The sequence below is a fragment of the Pseudochaenichthys georgianus genome, chromosome 19 (assembly GCF_902827115.2).
Source record: "Pseudochaenichthys georgianus chromosome 19, fPseGeo1.2, whole genome shotgun sequence".
Taxonomy (NCBI): Eukaryota; Metazoa; Chordata; class Actinopteri; order Perciformes; family Channichthyidae; genus Pseudochaenichthys; species Pseudochaenichthys georgianus.
This window is the reverse complement of record NC_047521.1, coordinates 21,770,243-21,786,612: the sequence shown is the minus strand read 5'-3', so window position 1 is coordinate 21,786,612 and position 16,370 is coordinate 21,770,243. Positions and strand designations below refer to the sequence as shown.

At 37.9% G+C, this 16,370-nt stretch overlaps 1 protein-coding gene across 1 annotated transcript; it reads right to left on the bottom strand.

Annotated features, from left to right (window-relative positions):
* Positions 1–621: 621 nt before the first annotated feature.
* Positions 622–15,944, bottom strand: LOC117464969 (actin-binding LIM protein 1-like). Its single transcript, XM_034107772.2, has 21 exons — positions 15,836–15,944; positions 12,407–12,544; positions 11,101–11,284; positions 10,895–11,010; positions 9,561–9,687; positions 9,314–9,407; positions 8,271–8,358; positions 8,030–8,088; positions 7,803–7,859; positions 7,169–7,246; positions 6,298–6,468; positions 5,577–5,606; positions 5,349–5,478; positions 5,098–5,187; positions 4,011–4,058; positions 3,605–3,669; positions 3,350–3,395; positions 3,231–3,238; positions 2,825–2,899; positions 2,114–2,194; positions 622–1,733 (listed from the first exon to the last, which is right to left on the bottom strand). The coding sequence occupies exons 1-21, from the start codon at positions 15,846–15,848 to the stop codon at positions 1,620–1,622; spliced, it is 1,812 nt and encodes a 603-aa protein (XP_033963663.1). The 5' UTR covers positions 15,849–15,944; the 3' UTR covers positions 622–1,619.
* Between the last annotated feature and the right edge of the window lie 426 nt (positions 15,945–16,370).

Genomic DNA, 16,370 nt, shown 5'->3' with positions numbered 1-16,370 from the left:
GAAATTGCACTTTAAAACCATTGCTTAATTAACTCATTAGATTAGGACAGATGAGTAAATGACTGATAAAAAGCAGGAATGTAGTTCCTATGATGATTTAATCTGCTTTCATTATCTCATGTTACTCATGGTTCTAGTACGCTACTATGGAAGGGACTATGATTGAAGCCATTTTTACAGTATAAACACTACATTTTGGTAGATTTTGTAATTTCGCAAATATAATGATAAAATACAAGCTTTTTAAAAAAAAGCTTGGCAAATGTTCATTATTAACATGCAAAGCAATGATGAAGTGGTGTTTTGATTTCAGGCTCCATGGCACCATCTGTTGGTTTAAGACTGAATAACATTAAGAGAAATAGAAAAAATAAATAGCTTTATGAATACAAATGTAAAGTGCTCCGTAATTGTGTGGTGTGATATACATGGTATCATAATTTACCGTGCTAGATATCTTATTACGGATTTTGACTGTCTCTTATTTTTTTTACAAATTGGTGATCCAGACTGTTAGATTCTCCTGGGAGATGCTGAACAAAAAAAAAAACTGAAATCATGTGCAAAAATATGGCCTCACCAACCTCATTCTGTCAATAAAGAAACATTCATTTGCTCAACTTAAGTAAGAAGGGCAAGACTTTATTGAGGGTGCTTGAGGTGGTGTGATGGGAGGTAACACATACAGTAAAAAGTCAGGGGAAAACATAAAAAAAAAAGTTTCAAATTACCCTAATCGTTCAAAGTCCGATTAGGCACATTTCAGTAAGCCTTTACTCACTCAAAACGGTTTCTTTTAATCTATAGCTAAGCAATTGTGTACTCAGGAGACAACCAAGTGTGAGTAAATAAATAAAAAGAACTAAAACAGTATATTTCTTCAGTATACATCAGGTATCATGACATGTTTTTCAGAAAGGGTACAATAATGATCTACAAAGGCTTTTAATGAGGACAAGTTCACTTTAGCTAGCTTCACAGCCTGTAAATACCCTAGCCACTTTTTTTCTAAATGTATTGCTCGGTCTATACAAATTCAGAAAAAAGTGAAAATGCCAAACCCATACTTTAAAAATGTTGTCACTGATCATAAACCAGCGTAATACACAATCAACACTAAATGAAATATGGGCAATTTGCTATCGAGTTGAACTCAACAACTGTACATTGTTTAAAGTTAAGTCAATGAAAATCTTAGAGGTTAAGATTAGGTTAGGTTGTCCGCATGGAAAAAAGTGTTGCTTTGAAACAATTACCTGTCTCTTCTTCCCATGTTTGCCACAAAAAAGCCACAATTCCTGTTGCGTTTATCATAATTGGAGATTGTAAACAACTGTATCGTCGAATATAAACATATTCCCTAATGAGCTGGGGCTGACTTTGAAAATATAAAATAATAATGGCTATTTATTAGCGAAGGCCTTATAGTAAGTTGAGTTCTCACGTTCATTTTTGATTTGAGGTATTATACATATGAACAATATTCAAAACAATAACCCACATAAAGTAACTGGGAAACACAATACTGTGCCTAGTTTTTAGAAATACACTGAAGGGGTCTTCAGAACACAATATATACTGCATATTAACAATGAGTCAAAGCATGCATCAGGCAGCATTCAGAAGAGATGTGCCCGCTTCTTCATGTTGTTTCGCTTCCACAGTGGAAGCACGTTAAATTCTTGGAAGCCCATGCCAAAGACCTCAAAGAATGAATCCGGGGATAGGTGACGCTGCAAAGGAAAGCAGTTAAGAATAACATGGACTGTTGAAACGCTGCACAGATCATCTGTTTGGTGCATTTCTTATTCTAAAATAAAACTCTACTGTACGTTTGACTGAAACAACTAATGTCTTCAACTGGTTTTTCAGAAAAATCTTTCAGCAGATGATGTGACTGTAGAGGAATGTATTAACATCTATGTAGGTGAAAGGCATGGTGTGTGTAGGCACCATGCCAGGCACTTATTATAAGGTACAATTAAGAATATTAAAGAGATATTTTGCCCTTTCGGCAAATGTGAAGTGAAGGTGTTTTAATACAGATACAAAATAATGCTAAGCAGCATGTTTATCCACTTTAATAATAATAATGCTTCTCAAGTTACTTTACCTCGAGTTTTGTTCTGTCAACATCCTTGGGAAGCTTCACTTGGCCTCGACTACCAACTGAGAGCAGCTCATACGGGTAGACCTGGACAAAACAAAGGCTGGTTGAGAATCCTTTCATAGTCGACTCTATGCAGAAGCTACCTAAACACAATCGTTTGTGTGGTTTCCCTACCAGCCATTGAGATACAAGATGGAGTTAGAACATCACGTCCCATGCAAATATGCTTCCTGTATAACCACTGCACTGTTGTCATGCATAATAGTTCAATAGTACGGTGGCCCCTGAGTGTTAAAACAACATCCCAGAAATAAAACATTTTCACAAAAATGAGATCATTTACTGAAATATTGTTGTGTTTTAGGCAATGTGTTTGTGTTTGGACCCTCATGGCCACCATTAACTAAAATGATTAAAAACAATTCCTAAAATAGTTTTTTTCTGAGATATAGTGTTGTGTTTTCTATTATAATGTGTATTGTATATGTTCTTGTGTTCTGACCCTCAAGGCCACCGTCATATAGTATCTATAGTAACTGTGCCTCAGTCTTTAGGGTGATGCTATTATAGTGGAAGGATAATAATAATGACGTTGTCCTTGAAACATGTATTCTGTTATCTGTAGGTATTATTTTTACTGAAGGTGCAGAACATGATACATCGTTGCAGGGAAAACTCTTGTATAGCACACATGAATATACAAACAATACTTGCTTTCAGTTCCAACAAATTAGGCATGGACACTCCTCTGTCCATTCGTGCTAATGGATGTTGACCGTCATGGATGAGCTACAGAATGAAGCAAACACGTGCAATGGGAAAATGTCATGATAGGATTAATCACTTCAATTATAAAACCCAAACGGCCAAATTACTGCTAGTAAGATATATTTTTAAAATGTGGGGTAAGAGTTAGTTATGTAATACGTGCAATATACATATTAATGAAGAGTTCTGCAAGCTGTAGCCACTGCTATAGAATTACAGATTTGAATTCAATTGAGTGACTTGATAAAACATGCTCATGCAGACTGTGGTGAGGCCAGTCCTTTAGAAATGCAGAAAACAAAAAAGGAAAGCAAAGAAAGCAAAAGCAGGGATTTAAAGTATTTTCACGTACCTTAAAGTCTGGAAGGCGGCGGCGGGGGGGGTAAGGCAAAGAAAAAGCAACACGAATTAATATTCCAAAAATAATTATAGTGAAGTCCATGATAAAAATAAAGATGTCTAAATACTTACCTTTAAATCTGTCACTGCTGTAATGTGAGTAATCAGCTGACCGTGGCTGTATTAGCAGAACCGACAGGGGGCAGACAGAGGAAACAACAATCATTCATTCATTTTAGTGAACTGCTATAAATTGGACAAACCTCGTTTAGTTTTTATAATGTGTTGCTAGGGCTACCAATTCCACCTACAGAATCAAAAGGTCACCCAGTAGCCTTACGCAATAGTTGAAACAGACGGATTACGTATCAGTGATGTTGCTCTTACCGGATTGAGGCCATTGCGACCATATCCAGGCAAAGAGGCTGTTTGCGATGTGGAGGAATTTGGCTCTATGTGAAAGTGAAACAGACAGATTAGCTCCTCATGAGACGACTTAGAACCAGACTCGGCTCTTTGTGCAAATAAGATCCGATTTACTAATTCAGATATACTTCCCCTGGTTCTGTTTTTAGCCTTTTGCTAATTGATCTGTAAAACACACTTCTCAGTACTGCTCTATTTTTAGATTTACAACTAAATTATATAATAAGGTATTATCCAGGCGATTAAAATACCTCTATGTTGTGAAATGAAACACCACAAAGATAATAATCAGAGGCTTTAAAAGATTCAAGCAGCATTTTAACTGACTTTGAAAAAGGACAAAAAGATCAAAAGGGTCATGTCATACCTTGCTGTTTATAAATTGGCTTTCGTCTGTACATATTAAAGCCTTCGTCTGCTGATAGAAGAAAATGCAACGTTAGCAGATGATTCGTTGTTAAATATCACACAGTAGAACACAAATAAATTAACATTGGAAGTAAGAACCTGCTGTAGTATGGTGTGTATATGTAACTACTTGTAGTTTGGAGGACATTCTATGAAAAGGACTGCAACCAGAATTAGCATAATGTATATCTACAATCATTTTAATGACTTTTACAACATAACAAGCGGGCCAGAACTGCCAAAAGCTTAAGCAATAATGACATTTACATTTTCAAACAAAAACCTCTTTGTAGATGTTTCATAAATGTAATTTCATGTTATTGTACAGATTCAGAAGACATCAACGAGAATATTTTAAGGATCTAATGTTTCTTATTATTGAATATAAAGACAATACACCGATCCTTATACAAAATCAAGGCCGTGTAGTTTGTGAGGGATTTTCATCTCCCACAAAAAACACATGCCAGCGATTAGCGGTCAGAGCTTGTCATATTTCATCCACTCACACATGATAAAACAGGCTTCACAGCACTTCTATAAATAGGCACGGCTTTACAGGAATGTGTGAGTGATGTCGGTAACAGGCACAGGAATATTTACTTATTTAATCAATCAAACCAGTTTTATAAATACCTACTTTGATGTAGATTTGAAAGGATTCTTTCTTTCAGGGGAAGAAGTTAGAGAGGTGGCAGAACAGTATATTTATATATAAGTATAAGTAGGGTAAAGTCAAATATGCAAATTAGGAAAAAAGGGATGATCAGTGGGCGACCACTAGATGGCTCAGCCTTCCTAACAATAAAATACATCACATCTCTGTGCCATCCGTCCTAAAATAAATCCATCTTTGAACCTTGTTTTTAGAACTTTTGTCGTCTTAAATGATCGTTTTATCAAACGTACCATAGTCCCTTTAGAACATAAAATGGTGGGTTAGGTATTAAATACAAGTGTTTGATAGGAAATATAAAATAAAGCAAAAAGGTGAGGCAATACCAGGAGGGGGGAAGGGAAGGTGGCAGAAGAGCAGGGGTTCTTACCTTTAGTGTGAGGGAGAAAGTTGTGACATAAAGGGGGAGTGGGGCATGTGTCATTGTTGCCAGATAATAAAGAGGAAGAAAGCATCAATCCTGCGTGTTATTCCACGAAAGCAGCGGAAGGAGGAGTTGTGGAAGCAGAGCAGATAAGGGAAGGTGGTAAAACAAAAGAATACGTGAGCAGAGGTGGGCTAATATCTGTGAAAAGGTGATAAGAAGATTCAGATCATTTTATTTGTGCGTGTTTTCCTCACCTGGCCGGTGGAAGTGCTGCGGTGATCTCGACAGAGTTGGAGTGTAGCTGTGACGATTGTGCAGTGACTGAACCCCGAACGATCCCTGGCTGGCAGATGTTGGCATGGACTTTCTGATTTCAAAACTCTCCTTGAAAGAAGATGGACACAAAACTAGTGTGAATGCACAACAAATCGACATTATTTTGTGTGTTAAATACGTCTGCTCTTATTGAAACAAATATTCACCTCTGTGTTTACAGATAGGCTTCCTGGTGACTAAATCAAAACCAGAAATAAACATACACATTAGACACTTTAGATAAAAGCCTTGTATATCTAACAAGTCTGATATGAAAAAGGAAAAAAACATAGCATATACAGTATATAACAAATATACCCTAACCAACATGCATCTTTTAAAGGGGCCCTATATTATGTTCCTTTTCCCATTTCATAATTTGTATTTTGTGGCATGTTTTCATGTTTTCATGTTTTACTGTAAAAAGCTCTTTCTGGTTCTCATACTGCCTGTGCTGCAGCACCTCTTTTCACCCTCTGTCTGAAACCAGAGCCCAGTCTGCTCTGATTGGTTAGCTAGCCGGCTCTGTTGTGATTGGTCAACCACTTAGAGATGTCCCGCCTCTTAGCCTATCACGTACAATGTGTTGGAGTGCTAGCCAATAGAAGCGCAAGTGTTACATGATGTCACTATGTTACAGAAGTAAACAAAGGAGTCCATTTCAGGCATAAAAAAACACATTACAGAAAAGGGAAAACCCTAAAAAGCATAATAGGGTCTCTTTCAAATGTTTTATAAGAGGAAGTCATCAGTAAAATGATCAAATCAGGAATAAGAAAAAATACCAAAGGTTTGAATTCTTAGGTTTCCACATGAAACCAAGAAACCAAGAAACCAACACCAAAACAATGAGACACAAACATCTGGCCGGTGAAAACGTGACGTTACCTCTGCACAGCTTTGCCTGTCCTGTCTGTTGCCTTTGTAGTCCAAAGCAGAGGAGTTGTCGTTCACATGTTCATAAGACATCATATCAGGATGCTCTATTTCATATATAGCCTTGACTCTGGGAATGGCTGCTAAATCTCGGTAATCAATGATCTCATTATCTACTTTTGCCTGGGACCAGGAAGAGGGAGGAGAGAGGACGGGGTGAGGGGAAGGAAGGACAAGGAAGGAGCAGACAGCATGGGTTACGTCAGGTGAAAGGTCAGAGGTGGCTTATTACAAGACTTCGAGGAATGAAACTTTAATCCCACCAAAACTGTTTTTGGCACATGAGCTAGACAGATTAACACGGTAATCTGTGACTAGGAGCTCTTTTGTTTTACACGCTATTTCTCTGTCTTTTAAATCTAAGTAAGGTAGGTTGTTTCTGGCCCATATCATGTTTTGATAGGGGGAAAGTTTATTCCTCACAAAGTAATTACAGTCTATGGAACATAATAAACTGGATGGAGGAAACTAAAGGATACCAAAAGCAACAAGTTGTTTTGTAAGCAAATTCAGAATTGCCATTGAATTCAAATAGATTCTAAATTCCTTTTGATTTTTTGTCAACCACAATTGAAATCAATTTGTTTTCCTCTGGCATTAAAACTCTTTCCGATCAGTCAAGGTAAAGCTGAAAAACTATGCTTAAATATTCTTTTTTCCACATTGGCTATTTTCCTAAAATGTTTGTCTTCATTGACATGAAGAAAGACCTTGCAAGAGAGACACCTTATCCACACGACTCGCCTGTACAAATAAATGATAAATCAAATGTCAAATCAAGCCACGTGAATTGTGTAAAGCAGATGTCGTCACCAGAACTTACACAGATGGTTCGTCCAGGACTCCCCGGGGTGCAGGAGCCCGGCCGGGAACTGGAGCTTTCTGACGAGGATCTAGTGGGCTAAAAAAAAAAATCGCTGTTAGTTTCACTCATAGGATGCTCAGGCAATTTCTCGTCACACAACTTGGTCCTTAGATCTCAACTAGAAGCAGTGGGCCTGGCATCATGCAGTTTATGTGCAATGCTCCAAATTGTAATATGCTTAATAATAAAACACCTTTATTTGTGGCTAACATTATCAGACAGGATTTTCTTTTGCATATTACATAATCACATATTGGTGTATATTTAGCAGGAAATAAAATAGCCAAGCATGCACCATTCTACAGCTAACATGGTTTTAAAATGTTTTGTATGAAATGTAATAAATATTGGACCAGTGTTATACTTTACAGCTGCTACACATTTATAGGCTGAATTTACTAATAATAGTAGGCAAAAATGTAACTTTTAAGAAGTCATATTTTTGCTGCCTTGAACTAGCACACTTGAAGCCTGGTGAGCAAAGTGATGCAAGTGAAACAAGCGAGTGCAGTTCATCTCAAAGCGTGAGACTACAGCCTGCTCACTCGAGAAAAGCATCGCTGCAAACGGCAGGTCTGCTCACGATATTAACCTTCATTTTTTGATGGGGGAAAAAGAAATCAAGACAAGGTGTTTTTGGTCTGCTGACCTGGGAAGGAAGAGAAAATGTGAGGACAGCGACGTGGAAAGATATCACACTCGCTTCCTCCTTTTAACAGCAATTACACCTGCTGGGTATTATCCAGTATTCGGAGATATTTTTGATATGAGTTATATAACATGTTTCACTGTAGACGTGTTAAGTTAAGGTGGTTTTACCATGTAACTGTCATCTGTTCTGCTGTTGCTTCTGCAGTGTGGATGCCAAACAGTTGATCCTGTGAAGGCAGGGACATAAAGGCAAAACAAATACAGTATTTCAAAATAAATTCACAGTTAGACACTGAAAATCAAGACTGCATTAGACAACCTTTTTTAATATATGTATCCATCACAGGCTTAAATCCCCATTCTCACAATAAAAACATGCACACCCACATCAGGTATTTCTCACACTGACCGTGCAGAAACATTTCTTCGCCTTCTCTGAACATTTTGTCACATCGACTGCATCTTGCACAGCTGGGGTGATAATGTTTCTCCCCTGCCTGTAGGTTGATGATGAGGAAGGCAAAAGCTTCAGACTTAGACATTATCACATAGACCAGGGGTGTCAAACTCAATTTCATCGCGGGCCACATCAGCATTATGGTTGCACTCAAAGGGCCGGTTGTAACTTTAAGACTATATAAAAATACATATATAAAATATATCATATATATAAAATAATGTATTATATTACATCATTGCCTCTGCATTGGATTATCATCGGATAGGGTAATAACTTCATGATTGACTACGTCTGAAAGCAGAAGTCTAGGGCAAATAATTGCAAGTCTTTTCAGTGCGTATGTCCCAAAATGATTTAAAAAGAAAAGCCAAATTCTGGAGAAAAAAGAAATAGAAGTGACATTTTGAAATAAAAATCTAATTCTGAGAAAAATGAATTCTATGAAAAAATGCATATTTTGAAGAAAAAAAGGCAAATTCTGAGAAAAAAGTCATATTTGAGATGCATTGTGGGACATGTAGTTTATGGGAAACGTGCTTCTGTAGCATGTAACCGTATAATAAACATATTATATTCTTTGCAAGCTCTTGTGGGGCCACATAAAATGAAGTCGCGGGCCGAATGTGGCCCCCGGGCCTTGAGTTTGACACCCCTGACATAGACCAACAATTAACATACAACACCCTAATTCTTAATCTTCTGAATGTACTTTAAAATATCTTCTCAAATCAAGATGAAGATATACAAATAGTTTTCTAATAATTTTTCTGATATATTTGTTCCACATTGAACAGTTCAGAAACAATTTATAAGCAAAATAGGTTGGATAAAACATGTATTGAGTAGAAGGGGCCAACAAACAAATACACTCAAGATAAGATGTCATAATAAAAATAAGAATAAGTAAAAAAAAGTCAGTGTTTTGCAAAAAATGCCAATGTTATGTTAATCATGCAACCAGGAGAAAAACTGAAACAATAAAGCTGTCTCACCTCTAGGACTTTTCCTGTGATAAACCTCTGACACGCGTCACATTGTACCCCAAACTGAATCTGGTAGTCCCTCACACAATAGGCAACGCCATCTCTGAAAGAAAAGACGCTTGACATTAAAATCATATATTCTTTAATGTGTCTAAATTATACATTTTGCTAACATATTTTCTAATTCCAACCATATTTTGTTAGAAAAAATAAACTTCATTGAGAAAATATTTTTAAATGACAGATTTGTATTTACTTGCTGATATATTCTCCGCTCAGCACCTTCCTGCAGGCTTTACACTTGAAGCAGCCGAGGTGCCACTGCCCCCCCAGCGCTAACAGAGCCTGGCCGTTCTTGATGGATCTGCCACAGCCAGAGCAGTCTGAAAACACATACAGGACATATCCAGTAAGAGTCCAAGGGATGGATGACGAATGATTATACATAGTTGGGGCAATACCATAGAGGAGGGTATTTATTAAATGTTACCAAAGCAAATTCCTCGTATGTGTAAACCTACTTGGTAATAAAACCGATTGTGATTTATGAGGGTATTTCCTAGATGGTGGTTAGCATGCCCCAGGTAACTGTAATCTAGGATCCCTTCAAAGCAACCAGACTCCATGGCAGGAACCAGTCATTGTACAGGGGTTGCTGTTGTTCCGGTGTTCTTTTGGTGTTATATAGGATGGTTCAGAATCACCAAAGTCACACAATAAGAAAAACAAACTAACCGATCGAGGCATCAGCAGACTAGCAACTCCCATTATCCCTATGGCATATAAGTAGTCTACTATAGCTTTGAAAAGACCATAGATGACAGCTTCAGTCACCTGTCAAAAATGTGTCTGAAAGCAAGGTAAAGCAGTGTGAATGTAAGTATAATTAATTACAGCAGACCCTCTTATTGATATAGATCTTTTTAGGTCGCTAGCATATGTTTTCTGATGCCTCCATCCACCGCAGTACATTCCTGAGCTTCCTTAGGTAATACACTTACTGGGAATAAGAGTCTCATATAATCCCACTTTAAAAAATCCCAACTATCCTTTTAACGCTTGACACCTAAATAGGCTCATGCGTTTTGTTTAAATTGAATTAAATGTACACATTGAACTTAATGGACTGAGTCTACTTGATCTGGGGGAACATTATGAAACAACTCAGTTCTTTGATATGATTTCTGGATATACATGAATACAATTTGAGTGTCTATGTTGTTTCCTTTAGATTTGTTTTAATAAACCCCTTTATTTAAAGTATTTAAGAGAGAGCTACTTAATCCAGAGGTATTAAGAGTCTGAATCCTATTGATCTCTGCCCTATATAGTTGTCAGCTAGATAAAGTCAAGTGAGTCATTCACCTTGCAGGATCCCAGGGGGATTGTGGGGATTTTTAAGGTAATGTAAACTCAATGTTATGGCCACGGCGGACCATTGTTAAATACATAATCCTCTGTCTGATTATGTCCACATGGGATCAGAGTCTCGGGTCTGTTTTAAAGCTTCGTTAATCAATATGTTTGATGTCAACACTGGATCACATGCAATTAATGCTCAGAGAATCAATAGTTCAAAAGTTCACTTACTATTTGAAGAGCTGACGTCTTTAGCACTAAGAACTGGAGACACGGGTCGCATACAGCGCTGACAGAGGCAGTCCTTTCCACTGAAGGTGACGCAGTCCCCAGCAGGAAATAGCTGTCTAGGAAACAGAGAAAGAGACAAGTGTTTACCCCACAAGAAAAATAATTGTTCTGCATCCAAACTCCCATGATTCCTTTTTCTTAATTACTTGCAACCGGTGCACACAAAGCAGGCTGGGTGATAGGTCTTCCCCAATACTGTGACCACCTGTCCCTCCACAAACTCCCCACAGTTGTTGCAGAGCGTGCCGTGAATCCTCTGGAAGTCCAGCGGGCAGTAGTAGTCACTGTTCTTCACGAAGAAGCCACTCTGGGCCAGGTCACAGCCACACACTGCACACAGACATACAGGGAGAGACAGGTGACAACAGAAAACATTAAAGCTACTTTCATTTTTCTTTTAATTATCTTTGGATCAATGGATTAATGTGAAAAATGCATTGTCCCTCTCCGACAGACTACTTGGTCAGCTAATACTGCTAGATAAGACTAAACCACATATGTTTGAACTTGTTTGTCTTTTATAAAAGACAGAACTCCTTCATGATTTGTTTTCCTATATGTATTGGTTTGCTCAGGTTGACTTTTGACTGTTTAATTTTGTTGTGTTTAATTCTTAAAAAAAGAAGAGCTTTGGGAATTGTATTAAATTAAATGCACGTTTTCATAGTTGTAAGTACACAGCAACTATGTAATCCATGAAAGATGTAATTTAGGCTGTCCGACCTAATCAATCAATCAATGTTTATTTATATAATGATTCTGCCAGAGTTTTTAAAGTGTTCATGTGTTTGGCATGTTATTGACAGTGAGGCAGTGTTTCCTCCGTGCTTTGTTTGGAGACATTTGATACCACGCAACCCATATACGAAACTGTGCCTCTGAACCTGCCACCTTAGGAATGCCAAGGGCATTACTGCACAGCTCTATTCCTGTCCTGTAGCTATGCATTTACAACTTACATGTTTTGTTTTTCGTTTTATTTTTAAATACAATTTTGTATCTGCATAATACACACATGAATACACATGATGAAGCCCACTGAGCCCTAGACCGGTGCCCAGGTCTTCTCACTGTACACTACTGCAGGACTCTCTGTTCTAAAAGTCTCTTTGTTTCCTCTGTGCTCTAAACACCGTCACATGGGATGAAAGGGCAACAACACGAGAAGCTTGTCAGGTTTAATTAATGGGGACAATAGCCTGATGAGAAAATATGTTTTCCACAAAACAAAGTAACTTTAATGAATCTGAGTCTGACAACCCAGGAGGTTCTCATGAAATTGAATTTGATGGCACGAATAAGCTGTCTAAAAAATTACATGCAAATTCAACTCAATTGAAAACTAACCTTCTGAAAATAAAAGGTTTTAATGCTAAAGGCTCAAATTACTATATTCCTAATCTGTGATTGCAGGACGTCAAATAGTGCACTTATTGATGGTAGGCTACTCACCCTTGCAGGTAAAGCAGTTTATGTGGAAGTGGTTGTTCTGGACTCGCAGCACCTGTCCCTTGCATGAATCCCCACACCTGAAGCACGGGATGATCCGCTTCCCCCCCAGAGAGCCCGGGTCATCCTGAGCAGCTAGCCCTAAAAAAGAGGGTGGAATTCATGAAACATGAGAAATGCATTATCATTGTTACCTATCAGAAAGCTTAACATCTCATTTTACAGTCCCTGAAAATGCAAAATAGCCTATTGTTTTTAAAGTACTAATTTATGTCATCCTCCTTTAAAACCGAAAGTATACAGTCAAGTTTATTGTTTTGTAATACAAAGAAAGTGAAATGTTCTTGTCATTTAGCAGAGTGGTTTTAAAATGTAGGGAAAAAAACAGGCTGCAAGAATCGACAGGCATGCTAGCAGCGCTTTTAGGCTAATGTAGGCCTATATTGGCAAGTATCTTACTTGAGCTAACACTTAATATTAGCATCAGCATGTTAGCATGCTCGCAATGTCAATACCAACATTCTGCTGTTGAGCAGAAAAATGTTCACTGTGTTAAAAATGAATACTGTAAACTTAGTGTGTTAGCATGATAACATTTATTATTGGAATTGACAAAAAGTCTAGCGTATAAGCTAAAGGGAATGTCATTGGTTTTGCCGTGGTGTTTTCTGAAATGCTATAGTGTTTCCTGAAATGCTGTAGCGTTTTGTGAAATGCTGCGGCGTTTTGTGAAATTCTGTGGCGTTTTGTGAAATGCTGTTGCGTTTTGTGAAATGCCGTGGTGTTTTCTGAAATGCTATAGCGTTTTGTGAAATGCTGTGGTGTTTTCTGAAATGCTGTTGCGTTTTGTGAAATTATGTGGCGTTTTGTGAAATTATGTGGCGTTTTGTGAAATTATGTGGCGTTTTGTGAAATTATGTGGCGTTTTGTGAAATGCTGTTGAGTTTTGTGAAATGCTGGAGCGTTTTGTGAAATGCTGCAGCGTTTTGTGAAATGCTGTTGAGTTTTGTGAAATGCTGTGGTGTTTTCTGAAACGCTGTAGCGTTTTGTGATATGCTGTAGCGTTTTGTGAAATGCTGCAGCGTTTTGTGAAATGCTGTAGCGTTTTCTGAAATGCTGTAGTGTTTTCTGAAACGCTGTAGCGTTTTGTGATATGCTGTAGCGTTTTGTGAAATGCTGCAGCGTTTTCTGAAATGCTGTAGCGTTTTCTGAAACGCTGTAGCGTTTTGTGAAATGCTGCGGCGTTTTGTGAAATGCTGTGGCGTTTTGTGAAATGCTGTTGAGTTTTGTGAAATGCTGTTGAGTTTTGTGAAATGCTGTGGCGTCTTGTGAAATGCTGTTGAGTTTTGTGAAATGCTGTGGCGTCTTGTGAAATGCTGTTGAGTTTTGTGAAATGCTGTGGTGTCTTGCACTTCAGGGCCACCATAGGTTTGCTTTGGCCCAGAGCTACACAGAGTACTAAACTAGAGTGCTTTAAAATATAGACAGGAGTTCAGTTAAAAGCCATTACTTCTCCCAACAACATTAGCTTTATGAGGAGCTTGTGTGCCAAACGTAGTCTCTTACTTTTGCAAGAATCTCATTCCTTCTGCTTTTGTCTTTTTCATGTCTATAAGGCGGCAGAAGCAGTGAATGCCTGTACAATCTAATCACAGCTCCACTTGAGAGGTATTGAATGTGATTAGCAGAGGAGAGAGGGGAAAGAATGTGGCACGGTGAGAGCGCTGTGTGGACACCCAGCTACATAAACAGACACATGAGCTTCGTCTTCTCTTTTTACATATATAGTTTTTCCACATAAATCATAACAAGTTTATTTTTTAGTTAATCTGCACTAACTCTGACATTCTTTCGACTACACCAGAAATATGTCCTTACACAGCCTACAGCTAGAATTTGTTCCCAACTCAATATGAAGACAATTGAGTCAAGCACCATCGGTATGTGGCCCCATGACAGAGAGATTTGTCCCTATGGTAACAAGAATGAAGTAACAAACTAGATTAAGAGACCATGCTTCCCATAATTAATAAAAGCCCACTGTAAATTGCTATAATCTCCTGTTAAATCTAATAAATAATAAATGAATAAATATGTAAACAACTTGACCTTCAGCTTCAAAGAAGACTTGTGATATATGAAGTCAACAAAGGATACAAAACATACTGTGTCTTTTCATTAAACTAAAAAGTAGAGGACCTATCTGCAAACTTGGCATAATCCCATTGGGAATGCGACCCGTTCTTTTGGCCATGGCACCCTAACAATGACTGAAAATTCATCCAAACCAGCCTTTGTGCGATTACACCTCAGATATTTGTTAATGACAGAGCTGTGATGCCTACACAACAACAGGAAATACTCCTACTGATTAGAAATGTAGTTGTTTTTCTGCCAGTAGAACACATTGTATTGCGCTTATGTAACAGAATGATATACAGTATCTGTGGGGTATTATCCTATATATAAAGTATATCCTTTGTCTGCTTTTAGTTTTTACTCTTTCTTCATTTAGAAATATTTTAGGAGTCCAAAATGACGTCCGCTCTTTCTTGATCTCTTCCAGAATGTGAAGCTGATATGGTGTCAAGTATTAGCAAATGGTAGATTTAGAAAGACAGCAAATGGAGAGAAACCTGAGAACGACGGCTAATCACTCAATCCACTATCTCCAGCGATGAAAATCTACATCGGTGTGCAAGGAGGTAGGGAGTTTCTATTTTCAGAATCTTTTTAGATGTTTAAATATACCTCATTCTCATTCTACGTAAAGTACAAAGTACCAAAAATACTAGCTAAGCCTAATACAGTACACTGTAGGTTATACACATACTTTTGTATTGCAAACAAAATGTCTTTGAGTAATAGCATTGAGAAAAAGTACTGTGGTCACTTAATGATTAATGAAATAATATGGAAATCAAAAGGAAAACAAGGCTCAATTCAGAGGTCATTCTAAAAATCGCATGCTGGGTAACCCACCATGATGCTCTACGATAGCTATGCTTGCACTTTTCCCCACTTGGCAACAACAGTATTAAAGCTTTTACACAGCCAAACATCAGGATTGGTTAAAACATTGATAACAAAAACCATCCAAGAAAAGTCATAAGCAATTTTCGTTTTGACCTTTAACACAATTAAATGCCACCTCAAGCAAGATCACAATAGTCAACTCAAAACAATCACATTTGTGAAGTAATTAAGTTAGCAAAGTAATGTGTCCCATTGACATTGTTAACTTTCTTGGAGACAAATGTAATTACTTAGCTGCAAGACTGTTTGATATGACCAAAATGCTTAATGACAAGTTTTAAACCAGTGACAAGTAGGACAAGACAAACAGAAAACCCAAGCTGTCACACTCCCTTTTTTCACCTTCTTCAACACACACACATCCACAAACACACACACACACATACAAATGTCTACCTTTCTCTTTCATGACAGTTGGTTTCTGCTCGTCAGTGGGAGCTCACTGCAGCGGATCAGAGTGAGGAGAGGAACTAACAGGACTGCTGGTGAAGGGGGTGGTCCAAAACACAGAGGGCAGGACTGTGTGTGTGTGTGTGTGTGTGTGTGTGTGTGTGTGTGTGTCTGTGTGTGTGTGTGTGTGTGTGTGTGTGTGTGTGTGTGCGTGCGTGCGTGCGTGCGTGCTAGTCATTCAATCCTGGAAACATTATCAATTCTTTAAAATAACTTCAAGTGTTCTGTTACCTTCCACGTAGAACAAAAAAAAAGAGATTGAAGTCTGCAGTTAAAATGTTCCTATTTGATAAATTACAGGGCTGTACAATGTCCAACTTGGAGTGAAATGTTTGCATTTTTTTTCTTTTTTGTATCAGAAACATTTCAAATCCAGGCTCTAGTCTAAATCTCTTTTTCATTCTCTGTGTGCATTCACACTATTAGCTTATTTTCTCCTGGCTACAGCACCAGAGAAGAATACAAACAAAGGAACGTTTTT